The sequence below is a fragment of the Castor canadensis genome, chromosome 13 (genome assembly GCF_047511655.1).
Source record: "Castor canadensis chromosome 13, mCasCan1.hap1v2, whole genome shotgun sequence".
NCBI lineage: Eukaryota > Metazoa > Chordata > Mammalia > Rodentia > Castoridae > Castor > Castor canadensis.
The window spans coordinates 7501-31998 of record NC_133398.1 but is presented as its reverse complement, the minus strand read 5'-3'; the positions used below and the strand labels follow the sequence as shown (position 1 = coordinate 31998).

Below are 24498 nucleotides of genomic sequence, written 5' to 3'. Positions count from 1 at the left end.
GTATCTACTGCAAGGCCCCATCAGCATCCCGCTTTGACTCACCCAGACCTCAGCTCCAGGTCATCCCATAGTCTTCCCCAGTGCCATCCATAGGAACTCTGTTCTTCCCAAGCCCAAACCTTGGAGTTATACTTGTCTCACTTCCGTTTCATGTCTGATCTCTTACCATATCTTCTTGAATCTACTTCAAAAACATATCCAAAATGTGGTTACTTCTCTCCCTCTGCCCATTGCTTTTGATGTACTGCTGTGACAGCATTCCAGCTGACCTGTGTCTGCCCTTGCCCCTTTAGTCAGCCTTCAACTATAAAGACAGAATGGCCAGGTTCTGGGGCTGGGGGCATGGCTCAAATGATAGAGCACTTGTGCAGCAAACACGAGGCCCAGAGTTCAACTCCAATACCACCAAAACCAGAATGATCAAGTTAAAAACCAGGCCAAGAACACTGGTAAACCTCTAGCTAGACTGATCAAGAAGAAGAGAAGAGTCAGATCACCAAAGTGAGAGCAGAAGAGGGTTGCCACTGCAGATGCTTTTGACAGTAGAAGAATAACAAGGGATTCTATGGTCAATACTGTGCCAGTGAGTCCAACAGCTTTGGGGAAATGGAAGAGTTGCTTGAAGAACACAAACTACCAAGGTCATTCAAGTATAGATAACTTCAGCCAGGCACCAGTGGCTCATGCCTGTAATCCTAGCTGCTTGGGAGGCTAAGGTTGGGAGGATCACAGTTCAAGGCCATCCCAGGCAAAAACTTTGCAAGACTCCATCTCACCTAATAGCTGGGTGCAGTGACATGTGTCTGTCATCCCAAGCTATATGAGGGGCTGATATCCAGAGGATGGCGGTTCCAGGCCAGCCAAGGCAAACAAACTGTGAGACCCCATCTTAATGGAAAAAGCTGGGTAGCATGTGCCTGTCATCCCAGTGATAGTGAGAGACACAGAATAGAAGGTGTGTGGTCCCAGCTGGCCTGGGCAAAAAGCGAGACTATCTCCAAAAAAACCAGAGCAAAAAGGGCTGGAGGTGTGGCTCAGGTGGAGGAGCATCTGCCTAGCAAGTATGAGGCCCTGAGTTCAAACCTCAGTATTGCCAAAAAACCCCAAAACATATAGTATCACTAATAATCAATGCACTAGACAAACTAATGTTGAATAACCTTCCAAAAAGAGACTCCCAGGCTTAGATGGGTGGCAGTCTACCAAACATTTAGTGAAGAAATAATGTTATTTCTGTGCATACTACTATAGAAAATAGAGAAGAGGGAATGTTTCCCAACCTGTTTTAAATGATACAAGAAACAAAGATATGACCAGAAAATAAAACTACAGAACAATATGCCTTGTGAGCATAGACAGAAAAATATTCACAATTTTAGCAAACTGAATGTAGCAGTATATAAAAGAACATAACACATGACTATACTGTTGGTGTTCATCACAGGAATGCAAGGCTGGTTCAGTGTTTGAAGCTCAATCAATATAGCTTACTGTATCAAACATATATGATGTCTTGACAGAACAGAAAGCATTTGACAAAGTCCAGCACTCATGCATCATAAGAAATTTCTTGGGCTGGGCACAGTGGCTCATGGCTATAACCTTGCCATTTTGGAGGTGGACATGAGAGGACCATGGTTTGAGGCCTGATCAGGAAAGAAGTTATTGAAACCCTATCTTGCAAACAAGTCAGGCATGGGGGCACCCATCTGTAATTCCAGCTGTGCAGGAGACAGAGATATATGGATTGTGGTCTGAGGCTGGCCCCTGGCATAAAGCATATGACCCTATCTGAAAAATATCTAAGGCTATAGCTCAAGTAGTAGAGCACTTGATTATCATGTGCAAGGCCCTGGGTTCCATCCCTAGTGCCCCTCCCCCCCAAAAGGGCATGCCTAAGACTCTGAGAAAATATTTGCTAAGCACATAACTGATAAAAGAGTGGTCTCCGTGATATAAAAAGTCACAACTTTATAATAAACAACTTGTCTGTGGGTGTAGCTCTGAGGTAGAGCGTGTGCTTAGCATATGCAGGGCTCTGGATTGGATCCCCAGGAAAAAAAAGGAAAATATCCCAATAAAAATGGCAAAACATTTGAGCAGACACATCACTGAAGAAGATATGCAAAAGCAAATAAACACATAAAAAGATGCTTAATACTAGAAATTCAGAATGAACAGTGAAATGATACCGCATGCCATTATCATGGCTAAAATACTTAAAATTTTGTGTGGCACCGGGGGTTAACTCAGGTCTCATGCTTGCTAGGCAGGCGCTGTACCACTTGAGCCATTTCCCATCCTTTTGCTTTTGGTTTGTTTCTCATATAGGATCTTTTTTTGATTTTGCTTGGGTTAGCCTTAGGCTGTGATTCTCCTACCTCTGCCTCCCAAAGATTGCAGGCATGACCCTCCACCCCCAACTTGTTTTTGAGATGAGGTGGTGTTAAGTTTACCTGGGTTGGCTTTGAAATGTGGTCCTCCTGCTTGCCTCAAGTAGCTGGGATTACAGGCATGCACCACTATGCCTAGCATTAAAATACTTTTTAAAAGGACAATATCTTATGTGTTCCTGATGGGAATACAAAATGGTACTGTCCCTTTGCCCAACAGTTCAGAGTTGCTTATATGGTCCAGCCTTTCCAGCTAGGAAATGAAAGTGTATACCCTACGCAAACAGCTGTGTGCAAACGTTTGTGGCTCTATTCATAATGTCCTATACTGCCAACAACTCTTGTATTCATCACCCAGACATAGATAAACAAACTGGCATGTCAATGCAATGAAGTGGAACTCAATAAATAAAAAATGAAAGATTGGATAAAAGCATCACGGATGAGTCTCAAACACCTTATGTGTAGTGAGGGAAGTTAGACTTGCAGCCAGAGTGGGTTGTGATGCTGTTTGTGCAGCATTCTGGAAGGTACATAGGCACAGAAACAGAAGCATGCCAGTGACTACAGGACCCAGAGCAGGGCTGGGAACTCAGTCTGACTGGGAGGACGCAAGTATCCCCGAACTGGATTAGGGTAGTAGATACTTTCACCAAAGTTTGCAGAATAGTATAAAATGGGTGCCTTTTACTGTATGAAGATTATGCCTTAATAAACATGGAATCAAAGAGTATTAGTTCAGGTTATTTTGTCCCACTTGCTTCCTAGCTAGGAGTATCCTGCATGTGCTCCTCTCTTTCCCCAACTCCCTGTCTTCTGGGTCTATAGGACATCCCCAAGGCCTTTGCACTTGGTCCCTTTTGTCTTCAGGGTCTCACACTCACACCCCCTTCCTTGGGAGCCTTCCTGACTACCCTGATCACCCTGTCCAAAACCGAACCCTCTTAAGAATTCTTACCCCCCACCCCAGTTTTCTTTTGCTGTCCTTGGTACTTTTTACTGCCCAATGTGCTGGATTTCTTCTTACCTCTTGCTGTTGTACTGTAGAATAGAGTAGTACAAACTGCAGAAGGGTAGCGTTTGGGGTTTTTTTTTTGTCCTATCATCTAAAGACTTCCTGACACCTAGTGAGTGCTTAGTAAATACTGCTGAATGGAGTGAACAAATGATTAGAATGCTACCATGTCCCTTCTCAATTCCTAAGCCACTTCCCTACTACATGCAGCACACATGAACAAAGTACACACACATACATATGCACATGTACATAATAGACACACACATTTGCACATACATGTTGCATGTTATCTAGGCAGTTTCTGTAGGGAGAGCTCTGACTAGCCTCCATGTCCATGTTTCTTCTCACCATACTTTCTTTCCACCACCATCTCTACCCTACCTTCCCCCCCACCCCATATGCCTACTCCCTGCCTACCCCAGCTCTGCCTGAATGGGGTGAGGAGAGTTTCAGGACTGGTCCTAACATCTGTCTTTCCTTCCCCTTTGTACTGATCCAGCTGGGACAAAGCAGCACCAATGTGATGCAGAGCTGAGGAAGGAGATCTCCTCTGTATGGGCCAATCTTCCCCAGAAGACCCTGGACTTACTGGTACCACCCCACAAGCGTAAGTGGAAGGGCAAGAAATACTCTCTGCCCCTACTTTCCCTATTTGCAGGGAGATAGGGTACAGGGGAGCATGTTGTCTCGGAGAGGTGTGCTCCCCTGACTCCCTGTGGGGACACTGGATGGCACTGGGACCATGGAAGATGATCTGGGGTCCTCCTAGTGTGGGAAATGTATTTTACAACACCTAGAGAAAGGCAGGGGGAAATCCTAGTTAGGGACATGAAGAAAGAGGAAGTGCTTAACTCTGAGGGCCCCTCATAGGGAAACATCAGTCCCATATAGGCATCTTGGGATGAGTCAGAACTGCTCAGGGTGGAATAAGCAGTGTCTGTAGGAGCCATAGGACCAGTTCCTGTGGCTGAGGCTCCATCCCAAGAGCCTGTCAGCCCCATGGCATTTCCAGGAGTTCATGTTGTGGGATGAGGGAGAGGAGGTTCCCTCCTTACGCAGTTCCACCCACATCTTGTGTGGTTCTATGTGCTCTTTCTGCTCCAAATCTCCACTGCTGGATCCTTTCTGCCTGCTCTCTTCTCTAGCCGATGAGATGACAGTGGGGAAAGTCTATGCAGCTCTGATGATATTCGATTTCTACAAACAGAACAAAACCACCAGAGACCAGATTCACCAAGCTCCGGGAGGCCTGTCTCAGGTATCAGTCTCCACTGATTGGGTGACCCAACCCCTTCTTGGGCAAAGTGTAGCAGGAGGAGGAGGGAGCATCACCCAGACCTGCTCTCCATTAGTTGGTTGCCTGGTGGTATCAGGGAGCCCTGAACTGGAGAGGTGGTCTTTTGGGGCAGAAGAGAAGGAGTGAGAATAGAAGCCCTGGATGACAGAGGAGGAGGAGGAGGAGGATTTTTTTTTGGTGGATGGACAAAACTGCTGTCCTGCATACAGGCAGGAACCAATGTGATCCACACTGATGGCTGTTTTGTCAATGACCACATGGAGGTGCTGTATGGAAGCATCCATAGATGGACAGAGCTTCCAGGTCTGCTCATCTGCCCCTTGGTGGGAAAAAGCCTGGTGTCATTCCACATTTCTTCCCATGCCTGGAGCAGACTCACTAGTCAACTTGAGTCTCCTCAGTCTGGAGTCGCTAATTTGCTCAGCCTAGAGCTGTAGTCAGCAGTTGTTCAGTTGAGGATAAGATGAATGCCTCTGCCACCTGTGGATCTGTCCAAGCCCTGATTGTGCAGTTAGGGAAACTGAGGTTCTAAGAAGTGACGGCTTTCTTGAAGTCACTTATAGGGAGGCTAGGAGATGCTGTAAGAGTCCCTGCCCTGCCTCACTGTTTTGGTGATGGTCCTGGCCTCCAACCTCAGAGCTCCTCCCTTACATGTGCCACTTTGCAGATGGGCCCTGTGTCCCTGTTCCACCCTTTGAAGGCCACCCTGGAGCAGGCACAGCCGGCTGTGCTCCGAGGAGCTCGGGTTTTCCTTCGGCAGAAGAGTGCCACTTCCCTCAGCAATGGTGGTGCTGTGTGAGTGCTGGGTGTGGTGGGCAGGGAGGGACCCAAAGCCAGTGGGTGAAGCAGGTGTTCATGTTCTCACCCTGCCTGGCCGTCATTGCCTATTGTCTTCTAATTTCACTTCCTGGGGTACCTAAGGGGCTCATCTGCAGCCTAGACAGCCCTCCAAGGGTGGGAGCCTCGGGTCTCATCCCTGTTCCAGGGACTGGCTCCACATTGCCCCATGCCCACCTCCATCTGTGGGTACAGCCAGATGCTTCACTGTGCTGCCTGGATGCTGGTGAGAATTGCAAGGGGGTTTCCATCTGCCAGGTTTATGGGGTGAACTTTGATACCTTCTGTAATGTCAGATGGGCAGCTGGCATTGAGCTGGCATAGACAGCTGTGCTATTCCTGAGATGGTGACCACTACATGCACCTGTCTCTTCCAGGTTCTGCTCTGTCGCTGGCCTCTGGTATCTGGGGACTGTTCAGAAATTGTGTGTTTCCACCTTGAGCCCTTCCCATTCTTATTCATGGATTGTTAGAATTCTGCTCTTTCTGGCTCCTCTGAGAGAGTTCTTCCCAAATTCCCATTTCGGTATTGATTTTGAGGTTGTTGCTTTTTGTAGACAAATCTGTCAGGTCGTTTTGTTTCACTTAACTCTTGGCACAACATCTTGGTAATCAGCCACACAAACTCAAGCGATCTAAAATGATCATCTTTCTTACTGAAGGTCTTGGATGGGCTTTTGGCAAACCTTGTTTCATACTGAGGGCAGGGCTCTTTCAGCCTTCCTAGACAGCCTGCTCCTGGCTGTGAGGCACACCATGCTCTCCTCATCTGTTAACTTCAAGGAGCCCATTGCTTTTTATTAGCCTTGAGAACAACAGGGGCCCAAGGTACAGGGCCCCTGTTTGAGTCTCTGCTTTTGTCTCATGATCATCATCCTATTAACCAGAGCACTGCACAGCCAGGACCAAGTTCAAGTTGTGGGCAGTGGGCCATGCAAAAAGAAAACCCAGAATGTAAGTGCTGTTAGACGTGTGCTCCGTGTCAGGGAAGCCTTACTGGGGCTGGCCCACAGAGCCTCACAGCCACCCTCACTTCCTCTCTTCCATTCTAGTTGGGAAGCTGGTTAGGCTCCCTCTCTGCATTTAGGGTTAGACAGGTGATTCGGGGGATGTCTGTGTGGCAGAGTATGTGTAACAGTGTGTTAGAGTGAAGGTGTGTTTTGAGAATGGGATAGGACATGTGAGTATGTACGTGAATGACAGTGCATGTGACAGTATGTGTGCATACACATGCTTGTGTGTTGGAGAGGATGTGATGTGTCTTTGTGCTGATCTGAGCCAGGTTTCAGGAGGCAAATGAGTTTCAGTTACTTCTCTGGTTATAGCTTTTACATTAAGACAAAACTCTTTCACTGAAGATCAGAGGACACCTTGTCACACTGGTGATCTAAGCACTGCTGGCCTTGGACATGCTGTGGCCTCAGACCTTGCTGCCTTCCTCTTAGTGCCGGCCTTTTCCTACCTGCACAGTGCATTGATGGGGAGATGCCTGCAACAATCCTGGAAGACAGAGGGCAATTCTTAGAGTGCCCAGCAGGGACGGGTCTGGTCTGCTATCTCTACACCCACCACTATGGTCAGAGGTGTGGCCAGCTCAGCCTGAGTGCGATCAGTGCCACTCAACCTTTGTGACTGCAAGTGTAGTCAGTGCAAATGAGCTTACCAGGCAGTTGGTGCTGTGTGAGAGACCTGACATGAAATATGAACATTACCAGGGTCAGGGATAGTGAGGGGCAGGTATGGAGGGGAGTGTGTGTGGCCTGTCAGATCAGTGAATAGACCCTTTGAGCTAGGGAGTCAGGACAGTGAAGAAGAGCCACCAGCAAGGAGTCCTTGGAGGAGGACGTCCAGGAGGAGTTCTGGGGGTTTAGCATCTCCTACTGTAAATCAGCACAGCAAAGTCTCTGTAGCTGCTATCCATTTACCCAAGCTTCACTGCATGACCTTGTGCCCTCTCAGCAGGCAGGGATTGAACCTAGCATCCATTTCACAGATGAAACCCTGTTCAGGATTGAGGAATTTATCAGTTGTCCCCAGACCAGGAGGTGATGGGCTCAGCTTTCCCTAGAATGAGCATTGCAAACCTGTTCTTGGAGTCCTGTCCAACCTGAACCCTTATTGAGCCCATACCATTTGACATGTATTGGCTTGGGCCTAGCACATATAAGCCATGCTGGAGCTCTGTGCTGGGAGTTACCATCTCTGACCTGCTAAGTGTGTGACTGGTGGGGATTCCCAGCAGGGTGGAGTACCAGGTCCCTTGTATTCTACAGATCAGGTTTCTGATCCTACAGAACATCCCTCTCTCTTCCCTAGACAAACCCAGGAGAGCGGAATTAAGGAATCCCTGTCCTGGGGCACCCAAAGGACCCAGGATGCGCTCTGTGAGACCAGGGCACCTCTGGAGCGTGGTCATTCAGCAGAGATCCCTGTGGGTCAGGCAAGAACACTGGTGAGTCCTTCCTGGAGGGGTGGGTATGAAACAGGGATCAAGGGTGTGAGCACGAGACAGGGATGTGGAGGTGTGAGAGGGGATGGGAGTGTGGGTGTGAGATGGGGTGGGAGTGTGAGGAGTGTGAGATGGGGTGGGAGTGTGGGTGTGAGATGGGATGGGAGTGTGAGGAGTGTGAGATGGGTGGGTGGGGCCGGATGGCTCTGTGAGACATGACTAAGAGGCTGTTACATTTTCCTAGGCTGTGGATGTCCAGATGCAGAACATGGCGCTGAGGGGCCCTGATGCGGAGCCCCAACCTGGGCTGGAGAGCCAGGGCCGAGCTGCCTCCATGCCCCGCCTAGCAGCAGAAACACAAGTGGGTAGTTTTGGAAGGGCTATGAGGAGGGAGGTGGGGAGCATGACCATGTTCATCCTGAGAGTGAGATCTGGGAGTGGGGAGAAGTGGGCACTCCCTGGCAGCCTGCTTTGAGCTTCTACTGACAGCCTGTATAGCTTGGATACCTTCTTTTTCCATGGGCTCTCAGGACTTGGTGTGGCCTTACCAGGACAATCACCACCTGCACTTGTTCAGCTTTCTTGCATGGAACACAAGGGCCTGGATTCTCAGCTCTGGTGTCTTTCTTCTAGCTCTGTGACTTCTCCCAGCTCTACCCCCAACTCTGGTGCTCCCCAGTCCTCATCACCCAACCTTACTGTCCCTCAGCTCTGCTGTCCCCGTTAATATTGTCTCTACATCTTCCTCCTAGGACTCTACTCTTTGCACCATAGCCCCTCCTTAGTCCAACTCACCCTTCCTGTTTGAGGTTGTGGGACAACCCTCCCTCTTTGTTCCTTGTTCCTTGTTCCTGGACTCTTTTTCTCTCCCCATGAGGTTGTTCTCTTCCTGGGGCATGTTTGACTAGGAGCAGGATGCCTTGGTCAGGAAGGGCTGAAGGTCTGCATGAGCCTGGAGACAAGCTCCCTTCCCAAGGCCACAGAGAAGATCTGTGGCATTCACACTACTGATGCAGAAGAAGGGTTGTATGTAGGTGGACCTAAACCTTGGCCCTGGAAGTTCGTGGCTTTCCCAGGCCCATGTGTTTCTCCTTTGCTCTGTCCCCACCTCCTTCCTGTGGCTTCTGGTTCTGGACATTTAAGAGGGTGTACTTAATTCTCATCCTTGTCTCCTCCTCCCTATTGGCTGTGTCTGCTCTTTACAGTGTCACCATTCTCATGACTGTGACCTACCATGCCTGTCCTCTCCTTACTGTCCTTCCTTCCTTGATGTTTTCTCTTCTTCCTGCCCTGTGGCCCCTACCCCATGGTGCCCACCACAGTGCTGCTGGCTGATGGCCACAGGCTGAGCCACTTCCTTCTCACACTTGTCATGCAGGTGGCTTTGACTGAGCTCCATAGAGACACCTTTCCACAGGTCCTGATTTTGGCCTCAGGGGACAGCATCATGGGCTAGTCCTCAGGTGGGCCAAGGAAAATAGTCCCCCTGAAGCTGGCTGTGGGTCCCACTCAGTATTCTCTAGCCAAACCAATAGTCCCTTTCTGGCAGGACCTACATCCCCTCCACACAGAGTTGGGTAAATGGGCCTCCAACCTGCCTTCTCTGTTGAGATGCCCCAACTCCCTGCATCCCCATGCCTGCCTTCCTCTCCACTCTGGTGCTTTGCTAGGCCCCCTCATGCCATGTACTTCCCCATCCCTTGTCTCTCGCCCACAGCCTGCCCCAGATGCCAGCCCCATGAAGCGCTCCATCTCCACACTGGCTCAGCGCCCCCATGGGGCCCACCTCTGCAATGCCACCTTGGACCGCCCTCCCCCCAGCCAGGCACCACATCACCACCACCACCGCTGCCACCGGCGCAGGGACAAGAAGCAGAGGTCCCTGGAGAAGGGGCCCAGCCTGTCTGCTGACACAGAGGGAGGTGTGTGTGGAGGGTCTAGAAGCCTCCTGAGAGAATAGTGCCTTGAGTTGAGGGTGTGTCCAGGCAGCTCCTGGGACCATCGTCCTTGGTGCCCCTCATGGCTCCTAAACCTGCTTGGAGCAGAACTGGGGGAGTGAATCTCAGGTCTGGGCATTGGGAAGAACCATCCACCCACCCATGGTGGTCAGTCCTCCTGCCCTTGGGGACCTGGTGGGTCTGTGGCTGGAGGGGGTGGGTCTCATTCCCTGTGCTGAACTTGACTGAATTGATTTGTCCTCTTCCTGGGCCAGCACCACACAGTGCTGCAGGGCCTTGCCTGCCTGCAGGAGAGGGGCCCACAGGCTGCCGGCGCGAGCGGGAACGCAAGCAGGAGCGGGGCCGGTCTCAGGAACGGAGGCAGCCCTCTTCCTCTTCCTCAGAGAAGCAGCGCTTTTACTCCTGTGATCGCTTTGGGAGCCGTGAACCCCAACAACCCAAGCCCTCCCTCAGTAGCCACCCCACATCTCCAACAGCAGGGCTGGAGCCAGGACCCCACCCACAGGTAACCAGCACAGAGCAATGTGGGCTCCAGGTTTTAACTCACCTTTCCCTAGGTCTCACTCACCACCCTGAGGGGCAAGTTTCCTCTACATATCTGCCTTGCTCCCTCCCTAGCCCATACCTGCCTCCCCAGGTGCTGTGTCTCTAGGCCCACTATCCCAAGCCCTCACTGCTCTCTTCTGACCACTTCTTTATTTTTCTACCAGACTATGGGCAGTTGCCTTTTGGTCTGTCCTTTCCCTGGCTCCTATGCTGTCCTGTCCTGTCCCTAATCTGCCTCCCATCCTCCTGCTTTCCCCTCAGGACCCAGGCCCCTCTCTCATGTGTGCTCTGTTGAGTTTGATGTTTTGTTTTTTATCTGCTGTTTCCTTTTCATGTAGGGCAGTGGTTCAGTTAATGGGAGCCCCTTGCTGTCAACATCTGGTGCTAGCACTCCAGGTCGAGGTGGGCGGAGGCAGCTCCCCCAGACCCCCTTGACCCCCCGCCCCAGCATCACCTACAAGACGGCCAACTCCTCACCTGTCCACTTTGCCGGGGCTCAGAGTGGCCTCCCAGCCTTCTCCCCTGGCCGGCTAAGCCGTGGTCTTTCCGAACACAACGCCCTACTCCAGAGAGACCCTCTGAGTCAGCCCCTGGCTGCCGGCTCTCGCATAAGCTCCGACCCTTACCTGGGACAGCGTCTGGACAGCGAGGCTTCTGCCCATACTTTGCCTGAGGACACACTCACCTTCGAGGAAGCAGTGGCCACCAACTCAGGCCGCTCCTCCAGGACTTCCTATGTGTCCTCACTGACCTCCCAGTCCCACCCTCTCCGTCGTGTGCCCAATGGCTACCACTGCACTCTGGGACTCAGCACTGGTGTCCGGGCGCGGCACAGCTATCACCACCCTGACCAAGACCACTGGTGCTAGCTGCACCGCGACCACCCACACACCTGCTCGTAGTGGGCGCGGGCTCCAGTTGATGAGTTTTATCATCCACACTGGGCTCCAGGGCTGCAGCCCTGGGAGGAGGGGCCTCGCCTTGTGGCCTCTGTGGTAGAGGCTCCCCTCTACTTTCCCCTCCCTCCCTCCTCTTTTACACTGGATAGACTAATAAAGCCCTTTCTTAGAGGGATGTTCTCTCTCTATCCCCGTGTGCTGCCTTCCTGGGTCTAATGCCACCCATCAGATCCCAAGCAGAAGGTGGCCGAGTTGAGATGGACCCAGCAAGTTCAAATCTCATGTCGTGGCCTGTAGCATCGGGGTGGGTAAAGGGAGTCTTAAGTTTCATGGGGAGTAGCATTTATCCACATGTATGCTATGGAGGGGAGGGTATGCTTGAAAGCAAGGAAAGGAGCCCTGCTGTGGCCAGCAGCATCTGCCAGTGATCACATGTCCTTTGTTGCTCTTGGCATTGAACAGCAAATGTCCGTAGAAATGCACTTGTGGCTCTGTCTTTCCCCAACACCATTGCCCCTAAAGGGACCAAATCTGGAGAATGTTCTTGCTGTTGATTCTGGTTTTTAGTCACAACACCCTTCACTTTTTGTCATTTCTATATACTTGATCTATAAATAGAAAACAAGAAAAATGGGGAAGTTAATGTTAATGTAACTTTTAAAAATCAGCTTGTAAGGTTATGTGTTTCTATGACTTGTGGAAGGAGATATTCCTGTATGGACAGTGCCCAGCCCGAGTGGTCCCCTGAAAACCCTGGATCCTGCTGCTTGACCAAGTGCCTGACCTCTGGCTCCTGGGCATTGTGTATGAGGCAAAGCCTCGTAAACCATCACAGAGGGTTAGGTGAGAAGTGCTCAGAACAGCTCCTGGGGCTTGTGTCCTAGGAGCACTGGATAACATCCAGTATCACATCACAATTGGAAGCAGGCAGCTGTGTCCTGTATTCCTCCCATGAGGGGTTCTGGGGAAGCCACAGAGCAGCAGTGTGTGTGCTTGTGTGAGGCATTTTCAATCTGTTCTAAATCTGATTCTCAGGGATGGGATGCCTGCCAAGTAGGGCATGATCTCTGTTGTGTGTGAAGTAAGTTTTCACTGAATGTTGTAGGAGCACAGGCTAGTGGTAAAGAGGGGGATGGTGACTGAAGGGGTGGATTTGTGCCATTAGGGCAGGAAGGGGAAGCCCCAGCTAACGTCACAGCAGGTTACTGGCAGAGGGAAATTGGCTCCTCGGCTAAGGTTGTATATCTAGAGTCTGGCATGTGTCCTCAGTCCTAGGCAAGGATTAGCAAAGCAAACTTCACCTCATGCCACTCTCCAGAGGGAAAGCCCATACTCAGGATGGTATTCGGGGTGTGCAGATGCTGGAGACTCACAGAAGAAAGGGTACATGTGGACAAGTCCATCAGTGTGTCCTCCGTTTTGAAATTTCAGATGACTTCTCTGGGATTAGCGGCTTCTTCCCCATTTTTCTCACAGAAGTTTTGTGTGATGTGAGTGTGTGTGTGTGTGTGTGTGTGTGTGTGCTCACAGATCATTTGAGTGTATGTGGAGGTGTGGTCAGTGAGTGGATGTCCTCAACCATAGGGCTATGCAACAAAAGACACATTTAATAGAAACAAAACACACAAGACCACCACCTGGTCTAGGTTTCAGCATGATTGTGACCAAATTTTTTTTTAATAGAATTTCCTTATATGAAGGCACAACACTCTGAAACTAAACATAACAGAGTATTTTATTCCAATAGGGTAAAATTAAATAGGAACCTTGGACTGTGCATGTGACTCTACACTCGTTGCAAAGTAGAAGGGTGTGCATTTTGATACTGACGTTTTGTCTCTGTTCCTGCCCCAGCCAACGTTCTCTTGGGTGTCGAATGTATACATTCCACGTAGAATCACAGCTGTCTTCCCAGGCAGTCACGGGTGGAGAATCCTCTTTTAGACCCTAGCTGGCTTGTCTGAATTCTCCTGGGCATCGACGTTAGTGAAAATTACAGGGAGGAGGAAAAGGAGACATTATGCCTTGTTTTCCTGACTTTGGGTTTGTTTTTGTACTGTCTCTTCTCAAGCTATTGTCTGTTTCCCCTGAAATTTCATAGTGAGTTGCCAAACTGAAATGCATCAACCAGCTGTCTGCATCTGGAACCTGTCAAGCAGTGGCTGTAGTTTGAACAAGTTATGTGTGCATGTAAAATATATACATATATACATTATATAAGTATGTGCATGAAATGTATATCTTCATACTTTTTGATACAATGTATCCATTTGTTAATTTTTAATTATATTTGATATAAATTGGTTTGTCGCAAAACTTTATATTTAACAGACAGAGAGAGAGAGAGAGAGCGCGCGAGAGAGCGAGAGAGAGCGCGTGAGCGAGCCCACGCTACCCAATCATGCAACACAACTGGGACCTATTTTAAAAAAAAAAATCCTGTGATTAGTTTGCTGCCTGAGTAATATTTACAAGCCAAACTTTGGATTCTGCTATTGTTTCTACAATGACATTTTGTATGAATCAAAGTCCTTGGATTCAAATAAAAACTTAGCAAAAAAGAAAATCAAAATCAAAACCCCATGATGCTGCCGGGTGGTACCTGCTGGGACCATGTTTTTAGTGCGCCGGTGGGAGGGGTGCACTGCCGGGAAGGCCCAGGACAAGCGGGCGCCGTGCTTTACAATCACGGCGAGTGTTGCCTAGAATCTCCAGGTGCTCGCCCCGCGCTGTGCGCGACCCCGCGGAGTCGGCTGCGCAGACAGGACAGAGACACCACCCAGAAGCCCTTGGTGCGGGGTGAGGGTCGGCAGGGGGAGTCTGCGGCTTCCAGAGGGCTGGGGCATTTGCTTCTGAGCCGCAGTTTCTCCTTTTCACCTTGACAGTGGCACGGAGGTGCAGGCATTCAAATTCTTGAAACCCTTGATCATGGAGCGGGGGTAGTTCCCGGTAAAGTCACTTTGTCTCAAGGACTACGCTTCCCGGAGGGTTCCTCGGCCGCATTGAGCGTGGGTCTTCCGTGCTTGTGGATGTGTGCAGGAGTTGCAGTCTTAGGGAATTGGTTTCCTTGGCTCATTTTTCTTGTATTTTGAATTCCACTTTTGATGGCGTCAGAGATAAATGAAGCCTGTATTAAGGTGGTGGGAGCAGCTTTGATTCAGTAACTACCTAAGAGTGAAGAGCTGAGCTGCATTATGATTTGGGAGTTTAAAGGGAGAAAAAAGGGTTGGTCAGTGTCAATGTGGTTAGGCCAGCTGTGTTGGTCTAAGGTTTCTGTCTTCTACAGAAACGTAGATTCAGACCTTTTCCTTTTCTTTCTTTTTTTTTTTTTTTTTAAGGACAGGGTCTCACTGTGCATCTCAGGCTAGCCTGGAACTCATGATCCTCCTGTCTCAGTCTCCCAAGGCTGGTATTACAGGGAGTGTGCACCACACTGGGCTTCTTTTTCCTCCTTAATTATATTTCAAAGAAGTTGCTGTCAGGTTCTCAGTTGTACAGTATTTTCTGTTGGACCCCTTCTTAGTAAATGGTTCAAGAAAAGGTCAGGACCCTGTCGTCAGATGTTGGTTAGGGCATAGTAAGTTTCCCTGGCAGTGTTGAGCTTTCCTCAGTGTAAGGAAATGTAGGCCCCAAAATGACCACGTGGAGAGGAGTGATCTGGCCGAGATTCTTTATTGCCGAGTGGGAGAGGGAGAGAGCCGAGAGAGAGAGAGAAGAGGGAGGGGCCAGGGTTTAAATACCCCTCAGTGGGACTCAGCATGATCTGATTGCTTAGGATCTTATGGTTCATGCTGATTGGAGGTTGGGGCAGAAGGAGGGTTCCAGCTAGACTTGAGGCAGGACTGTGACCCTGGGAGGCAGGACCATGACCCAGGAAAACAGAAGCTTAAGGGTGCAGTAAGAACTGAAACCTATCGGCGCCATTATTGCCAACATTCCTCCCTTTTTTGTTTGTTAAGGAAGGGGAGCGTTATGTTCGCTCTGGCTTCTTCGAGCTGGCAAGGGGTGGCGTAGGGGAAGGGAGGGTTAGTTGGCAAACAATGTTGGGGTGGTGACCCTCATGATGGTGTACACCCAGGCTCCAAAGGTGAAAATTTCCTCTTCCCTGAAGTTGATGAGGGTCCCTTGTAGCCATAGGTCATAAAGAGTCTCGAGTCAATCCTCCGACCTCCGCATGGTGGGTATCAGCCAACTATCCTTCTGATTTGGAGAGGTTGGTGTCCCTGGAGGTACAACTGGTTAAATTTCTGATTAACAAGAGCAGACATGTAGATGATACAAGGGAAGAAGCTTAAGAATAGGAGAGCGAGAACACAGGCATCAGGATGGGCATTGACCAGGAGAACCACTGTGAAATGTCCCCTAGACGATTTCAAGAGTCCTCCAACTACAGAGAGAGAAATGGGTGACCATGCATTATCTAAGACCCAAATAGGAATATTAGGAGGAGCATAAAAAGGTGTCTGTTCAGGGACTGCATACCTAGGGATCTAAATTCTGCAAAATCCTATAACTGCCAGGAAAGCTGTAAGCTGTGTTATGGTATGGGGGTTGGGAAACCGAAGATTGGGTTGATGCATTTATGACTCAGTGAGTGAGTCTTTCCTTTTAAGGCCACACCTAGGTAGGTGACCTGTGGGAGGCCGGGGCTGTCAGGATTTAAATGTAACACTCTTGGATAAAAGAGAGCTTTAGCTCATTATTTTATATAAATTGACAATTTTAACCTTTTAAATGTTTGTACCATATTTAGATAAAGTATAACATAACAGTGTTACAAGGTGGTCATTTAAGACACATAAGCAAATATGTAAATGAACTCTGATTTAGTAGTACTTAAAGGTTGACAAGATCAGCAGAAAACACAAATAATTTCTTTGATAAAATCTTTCTCTGTAACGGTTTTTTGTAGATGTTACTCAGAGCAGAACAATATTAAGATAACCTTGTTATTTCATAGACAGGGGATTTGATTTTAGTTTGACATGACCCTAAAAATCTTTTGGGCAACTCTTAGATTATATTCAACTTTAGCTTTACCACACATCGAAGTTTTTTATTATACACTTTTAAAACTTACTCAGACCTTCATACAACATACTAAACCCTTTGATGGTTTGTCCTTATCCTTCTTATTTGAAACAATCTTTAGGACAAACCCTTCTTTACAAAATCCTTTCTCATCCAAAAAACCCATTCCTTTTTCCTTTAACTTCTCAAAAATACATTTATTACCGATCTATATCCTTTCCAGTTGTTTACTTTGTAGCTTGTGTTTTTAAATTAACTTTATAAGAATTTTAAATGTATCATAGGGGCTGGAGCAACTAATTAGTAGCCCTTGTTGTTTTAAGGAATTTATGACAGGCATGAGGCCTCATCTCCCTCAGGCTTGAGGGGATATTGTTTTAAGTATGGAAACTGTGAGGGATTTTTGAGTTTTATTTGAATAGGGAGGACCGTCCTGGCTCCCCCTACACTCATCTCATCAGTCCACGCTGTTGAATCTCTTTGTTCCTGAAGGAGGGGGCAGCAGAGAGAGCTGCCTGGGGGGAGGAGAATTTGAGCTTTTAATTGAGATAGTAAATCCTGTCCCAGCAGGGACACTGGAGTTTTAGGTACTATGAGGAAAGAGTGACAAAAGATGAGGTCTCCCCAAGAGCGGGCTAGAGGCCAGGTAAATTAGCGCTCTAGGGGCTGGCCAGATTTGCCCCGAACGATAATTTTTGTTATTGGGCCGGGGACCAGGAGAAAAAGGTAAAACAGAGAAACAGGTTCCACTGTCTAGGAGGAAAATGACCTTTTGTTTTTCTGCCATTATGGCTCCTCAACATTGATGCCAAGAAGTGGAACGTGGACAGGAGGCTTGGACCTATCAATCTATAGGAGGTGGCACCTCGCCTTCCATCTGGTGACGGGGGCACTTAGACCTCCAGTGGTTACCCTTGCAGAGGGCAGGGTCCCGGTTGGGGGTGGGCTGTCTCCCGGGCTGTCCCCCCCTTAAGCATTCTCTGCAGAAGTGCCCCTCCTGTCCACCACTGTAGCAAGTTCAGGATTCAGGCCCCAGTCGGGTGGGGCCCTCTCTGAGAGCAGCAATGAGGCCATGGTGTCTCTTATCTTTTTTTCTCCTGTTAGTAAGGTCCTGGACATACAGACGTAGCCATAAATACAGACATGGCTAGCTGTATTACTTGGTTCAATGACTTTGACCCTGGGAGCAGGACCGTGACCCAGGAAAACAGAAGCTTAAGGGTGCAGTAAGAACTGAAACCTATCGGCGCCATTATTGCCAACACTCAGGGATGCTTTAATAGATGTGGTGGAGGCGGGGTGCTACTGGAGTCACTCTGAAGACACACCGTTATGCTAGAAGCCATGCTAGATTACTTTAGTTAAGTCTCCTGGTGCAAGGATTTAAACTAAGTCGTCACATGCACAGAGTTCTGCTGATCTCAGTGGTTCCTTCTTTACCTAATGGCTCCTAATTGGTTATGAAGGGAGAAACTCAGTTCTAGATTTGTTTCATACATGCTTCTGATGTGGTGGTCTCACGTGTACTGTGGTGTTTGCCAGGAACTTTGTCTTGTGGATTCAAAGAATGAAAGTCATGGAGAACAGGCTGAGCAAAAGAGCAGTTTTATTTAAGCAGAGAGGAAGAGTAGAAAAGCTGCCACATACAAGGGAGAGGTCTTGTGGGAACAACAAGGGAAACAAAGTCACAGAGACCATTTTTACAGGAAGCAGGGAGTTTATTATGTTAGTAGACTCAGGGGAGATAATTTCTCAAAGCCCTGAGCTCCCGTCTGTGTCAGGGGCTTGGTTAAATACAAGAGTTTGCACCTTATCTCCCTTACTGCCCTGCCTTTTAGTATGTGGTTACAGTTGCCAGAAACTTTGCAGGTGGCTGCAGTGTTGCAGACAGAGCTAGCAGAAAGCTGCTTATATACTCAGAGTGGGGAAACCAAGGTGAATACCAAATACAGTAAATCCCAGGAAAATAGCCAAACTGGCTCTAACAGTCTCAGAAAGGCTGAGCCTAGAATCTCTTGGTCTAGGGGTTTTTTATAAAGATATTTAGTTCCTGGTTGAATTGAAGGGCAGCTGATTGGGTCTCTGCATTATTTGTTCATTTACAGGATGTACATTTGTGTCAATCCATGGCCATCACAAGAGTACTGTGTGTGCCCCCATTTTCTTTCCTAATCAGGTCTGAGGTCCAGCCCACTGGCTGAACATCTTATCAGTGCATGGTTCACCACCAGCCATTCACATTCGTCAGCAGTTTCAGGACCAGAGAGCAGTTTCAAGATTCCCCACTTCCAACACCTGTTTATCTTTTCTCTGTGTCCTTGGTAATTTTCCATCAAGGTCTCCCTGTCTCTGTCCTTCCTGACCAGTTTTTACCTCATAACTTCCAGTCTCAATCCCTCCTCTGAAGAGGTAACCCTACTCCAGATGCTTCCTGCTGAGATGGGATGCTGAGGAGAAAGGCAGTCAGGGAAATCTTTCTGAGGGCCTATCTAATGGGCCCCTGGTAACAAGTGTGCATCTCTGGTTTTATTTCCATCACATTTGTAACTTTATGGATTCTAGGTGAGAAGAAACAAATTTTACCAGTAAGTTGAAAACACATGGACCAAACAGAAGGTGTGTGAGTAAGCCCACAAGAAGATCCAGGAAAGGGAACAACTAAGATATTTAACCTTAAGTGATGGATCCACACTCTCATTGTCCTTGCCTGATCTGAGAGCCAATTTCTTAGCTGCATCTTGGATGATGCCTGACTGATTAATATAGAAGTGGCATTCTTTTCCCAGAAAAACTCATGTTTTTCACTGTTAGGAGATTTAGGTTGCAATGATTTTGGAGAGTGACCATTGACAAAGAATCTACCTGACCTTGAATTCCTAGCAAGCTCTGGGAAATTTCATCCAGGCTCTCCCGTAGATCTCGGGACAATGTGTGGTAATAAGTAAGGGGGGCAGTTAGGCCCTCCATTCTAGTCCCCAAACCCATTGTTGTCCTAAAGACAGCCAAGAGAGTGAGGAGATGAACTCTCTTGGAACGAATTTGGCCAGTAATAGACCAGTATCCAAAAAGGGACAAATACCTGACATATGTAAGTCCGAAAAACCCCTTGTTTAAGCCTAAGACTAGAAACACCTTAATAAAGCAGGATACAAGAGGGAATAAATAACTCCATAAGTATCAAAAGGACACATCTGGAGCCATTAGAAATACTCACTTTGCCTCTGTTACTTAAGTAGAAGGCCCTGGCCAAAAATTAAGGTTTGCCTACTGCCAGAAGTGCCTAGAAGGGCTTTAATGCCAGATAGTCATACATGTATAAGAACCCCTTCTTTAAACTTCTCAGCTTTGAAAGGTTTGGCACAAGTGACTCCCTTTGAATTCTGATTTTTTTCCCCTTTTCTGAGCAATTGTCTCTGAACAATCTTCTCCAAAGATTTTGCTGGTCCCTCATCACAGGATTAACTTTTTTTTGGGAGTTGATGCCAATAAGACCCTTTTGGCCAAATTTAAGCAACAAAGAGTCTTAGAAGTAGTGGCTCTTGGGCTGGGCTTTCCTGGAGTCCATTTATAAGTCTAAATTTATCATCTGTCCTACAGGTGATGTCTTAGCATCTCAAAAATTCTCAAGCCGTTTGTGAGAAGGTGTCTTGCAAAATCTTAATAGATAACAGGTACAAAGTTTTACAAGTACAATACAAAATAAAACCCCAAAAAAGCAGATATTTAAAAGCTAACTCAACTGACAGATAAGTACTTCTTAGAGTCAGTTTTCATGGATTTCATTGCAAATGCTCCAGATGGAGCAATAACAAAAAACTTAAAATAGCCATGTTTTAAATTTGACAGTTTAGGAACTAACAGAACAGTCTAGGTATTTCCATTGTTTACAGCACTTTAGGATAACTATGAAGGATGTCATTATATCAGCACCATTAACTTCTCCTTGTTACAGTTAGGAACACATGCACAAAAGCCTGCAAATGCTATCATCACTAACAGTTTCAGTGTGTAAGACACCAGCTTGGTACAGTGTGTTTCTACACTTTACGTTTTAGAAGGCTTTATATATTTGAGGAACAGAAATGCATTTAATATACAAAGGGTCAGCAACAGCATCACAATTTTACAGAGGTCATTCATACATATTAATTTAGTTGCTACCTTAGAGTAAAACCTTTAATTTTAGATTTGGCCACACATTATTATAAAGTAGAATTAAAAGTTTTAAATCTCAATTTTTAAATAGTCGTTCCGAGGGAGAATTGTCAGGAACATTAATAGTACTTCCTATATGACCATCAGGTTACAGTGTCTACCTCTAAGAAAAGGACAGAATAGAAACGTTTTCATGGATGGGCATAGGCATTTATTTGACTTTAGGCTAGATAGACTATGCTGAGTCCATCCAGGACAGACAACACTGGCCTGTCTGGTTATTATCACCATGTCCCATCAAGTGATGTCCCTACCTCTCAGCAGGCAAACTCCTTTCCATGGGCTTCCCCCAGAAGACTGCAAGGAATGGAGCCAGCCTCATGTTCCCTCTCTTACATAAAAAGCAAAAGCTCTCCTAGACAGAATAGATGAGTTTATTATTGGCATTTATCATAGTTAACCTTAGTATTGAATAAATGCATAAACCTTACAGTTAACCCTAAGGGATGTTTGAGTTTAGTCATGGCTGCCTTTGCTTACCAGGCATCCTGGTATTTCCTTTGAGGAGCAGCTGGGAGCAGCTCCCATCCCATGACATTGTCCACTTTAGGTGAACTGTTGGTTATGTTTTTTTCTCAAAAAAAAAAAAACTAAAACAAAACTCATATGTTTCTTCTTTCTTTTACATGCATCTAAGACTTACAGAATGTTATATCACAATTAGGGCTGGGTAAAATAACAAAACTTTAAAATGACCTTGAATACAAACAAAAGTATCTTAGTGCAAGCAAGAAAAAATGCAGACAAGAGGCAGAATAGGCCAAGATTCAAAAATCTTTATGTGTTATTTTTGTTATTGCTGTGTTTGATACAAATGGCATATATTTAAGTTTGTGTACAGGTCAGGGCCCATGTGCAATAGAATATCAGATGCTTCTTTTTCAGTGACTGTGGATCAAGTTGGCCCCAAATGTTCAGAATACATTCTAAAGGAGTAAATATGGTAGAAGGGGAATTTCTCATCTGAAGTGACAAAAGAGAGAGCATTCAGGTGTCTCCTGTAGCTTCCATATTTGTCCCTGGCAAGGGAGAAATGTTCCCTGCCAATTCATCACCTCAGTTGTGTGTGACAAGAGAGTGCCAGCTTATCGTTGGATTTATTTTCTTTTACCGACATTGCTGGTGTCTCTGGAACTTTTTGAATTTGGGGGAGCACAGAAAAGGAAATGGTTCATCAGGGTTAAGATGCAGGTCTGTAAGTTTACCCATGGTTCTCAGTGATTCCATTTGGAATCTGGGGGATTGGGCCCCCTTTTTATGGTGATGAGGAGGACATCAGGGGCATTCGATCCCTGGCAGTGGATCTAATGTCACTCCATAGTTCCCTTCCTAGTTTTAAGGGAGATAAGGTGGAAGAAACAGGGGTCTGAGGGACAGAGATTGAGGTCTGGTGGTGTGGGGGGGTTAACAAAAGTGATAGGCATAGCAACAGAGAAGAAGGAGGATTTCTTTGCTTTTGCTCTGTGAATTTATAGGTTATCTCTACCCAAGAGGTCAAAGATCCAATTGAGGACAGTGCTCCACGATCTAGACGTACTAGATGGAGTGAGGCTGCCCTCCATCATCAGACAAAGGTAATCCAGGAGAGTGAAAGCAAGGAATGGGGCTTCAGAACCAATGAAGGATCTTGGGAGTCCAAAGAGCCATAGATTTGCAGTCACACTCGGGAGTTGCTCTGGTCAGTGAACAGTCTCTTCCTGGTCTTTGTGGTTGCTTAATTGCCTGACTGGCATCCGGTAATTTTGCTAGACTGTACTATACTTGCAATGAGGGTTCTGAAAATAAAAGAGAGCCACAGGCCATTATTCTGGAGTTACTTACCCTTTTAGGATCTGGGACAATGCCCCCAAAATGGTGTGGTGGTCTTGTGTGTGAGGTGGTGTTTTCCAGGAGCTTTGTTTTGTGTGATCAAAGAATGAAAGACAACAGGGTGAGCAAAAGATCAGAATTTTATTAAAGCAGAGAGGAAAAGCAGAGCTTTATTTAAGCAAAGAGGAAAAAAGTAGAAAAGCTGCCACATACAGGGAAAGGGTCTCAGAAAGGCTTTTCAGATCCTGGAATCTCTGTCTGGGAGTTTTACTTCCTGATTGAAGGGCAGCTGGTGTGTCTCTGCATTATTGGTCCATTCGCTGGATGTACATCTGTGTCAATCCATGGGCATCTTTTCTTTCCTAATCAGCTCTGCGGTCTGAGCATCTTATCAGAGCGTGATTCACCACAGGCCTCAGCAGTTTCAAGACTTGAGTGAGTTTTTACCTTTTCTCTGAGTTCTTGGTAAGTTTCCATTGAGTTCTCCCTGTCTCTGTCCTTCCTGACCAGTTTCTACCTCCTAACTTCCAGTCTCAGTTCTTCCTATAACTAGTTTTCTGTGTTGTCTCATCATATCTATATAAATTCTGCTGTGCAGGGTCCAGGCATTCCCACTCCCCTTGAGAGAAATCAGTGGCCGCATCCCTGAAGGTCAAAAGCTCCTGAATAAAAATAAGTGAATAAATAGCACATTGACCATGTGATCATTGACAGAGTTCTTGATTTGATCCAAGATGAGAGAGTTAGGCAAACTGGTGCTGATACAGATAAATGACCTTAATTATTAAATAAGATACTTTTTAACACAGTGATGTATTATCTAACTCTGAGGAAAGAGGATGACATAAAATCCACAAAACCAGTGTAGGTAACATAAAAGCAAAGTTAAGGCATCAAGACAAGAATATATATTTTAAGTGGTACATTTATATTATACAAGATAATCTATCCATATTTCTCAGATAAGAAAATCAGTGAGTTAGAAGAGTATGTGTCAAACCTTCCTGTGTACAACCATGAATTAGGATTTCATAGTTCTGGGGTGGAGACTGGGTTTCTGAACATGTAGCAAGGCTTACTAGTAATATCAATGTCGACATTCCAAGAGAGATTTTTGAATAGCCATTGTCTCTCCAGGAGTTAAAGGACCCTGCATTTTCCTATCTCCTGGAGTCTACAGTAATATTACTGTCCTGACTCTGGGCATCTGCCTTGAGACACAGTTTGGTTCTAGGAGAGAGCCACTGACAAAATAAATAAAATAAAAAGCCACTCTAAGGGCTCTATGTGATAGGGAAAGAATTCTGTGACATGTTGGAGAACAGAGGACATATTCCCTTTAAAAGTGGAGGTTCAGGAACCCAGACGCAGGATTTCAGAAAGCAGCAGTCAGTGTGATCTATAGGTCTTGGATCACCAGAATAATCCTTAACTAAGCAACAGAAACAGAGAGAAGATCCAAGTAAGTAAAACTTGCAATGAAAAGGGGATTTACAACAGGTACCACTGAAATTCATAAGATTATTAGAAATTTTTTTTTCTAAAAGTATATGCCAAAAAATTTTTTGAGGATCTACAAGAAATGGACACATTTCTGAACACGTATGGCCTATCAAAATTGAACCAAGAGGATATAAGAAACTTAAACATATCAATAACAAGCAATGAGACTGAATCAACAATGACAAGCTTAGGAAGGGACGGATTTACTGCAGAATTCCACCAGAACTTTTAAAGAAGTAATATCCATCCCCCTCATATTATTTCATAAAACAGAAAGAGGTGGAACACTCCCAATCTTATTCTATGAAGCCAGTGTTAGTGATATCAAAACCTAATAGGGACACACACACACGCACAAGAAAACTATAGACCAAAATTGTTGATGAAGACAGATGCAAAAAATCCTCAATAAAATACTTGTCAATAAAAATCAGCAAGACAATAAAAATATCAAAAACCATGTTCAAGTTGGTGTCATTCCAAGCATGTAAGGATGGTTCAACATACACAAATCAATAAATGTAGTAAAGCATAGAAGCAGAA

At 46.6% G+C, this 24498-nt stretch overlaps 1 protein-coding gene across 11 annotated transcripts in view; it reads left to right on the top strand.

Annotated features, from left to right (window-relative positions):
• The window catches only part of Cacna1b (calcium voltage-gated channel subunit alpha1 B), a 166920-nt gene extending 152945 nt beyond the window's left edge, over positions 1 to 13975 (top strand). For 9 of the 11 annotated variants that reach the window (XM_074052690.1, XM_074052689.1, XM_074052686.1 and 6 more), the window contains 8 exons: positions 3911 to 4018; positions 4557 to 4669; positions 5376 to 5503; positions 7862 to 7997; positions 8239 to 8355; positions 9712 to 9916; positions 10207 to 10457; positions 10837 to 13975. In XM_074052690.1, coding sequence (XP_073908791.1) covers positions 3911 to 4018; positions 4557 to 4669; positions 5376 to 5503; positions 7862 to 7997; positions 8239 to 8355; positions 9712 to 9916; positions 10207 to 10457; positions 10837 to 11367 — 1589 coding nt within the window. In that variant the 3' untranslated portion in view covers positions 11368 to 13975. Of the gene's footprint in view, positions 1 to 3910; positions 4019 to 4556; positions 4670 to 5375; positions 5504 to 7861; positions 7998 to 8238; positions 8356 to 9711; positions 9917 to 10206; positions 10458 to 10836 lie in introns of those variants that run through there. The other 2 variants (XM_074052691.1, XR_012440671.1) reach the window with 2 other exon arrangements.
• Positions 13976 to 24498: the final 10523 nt, after the last annotated feature.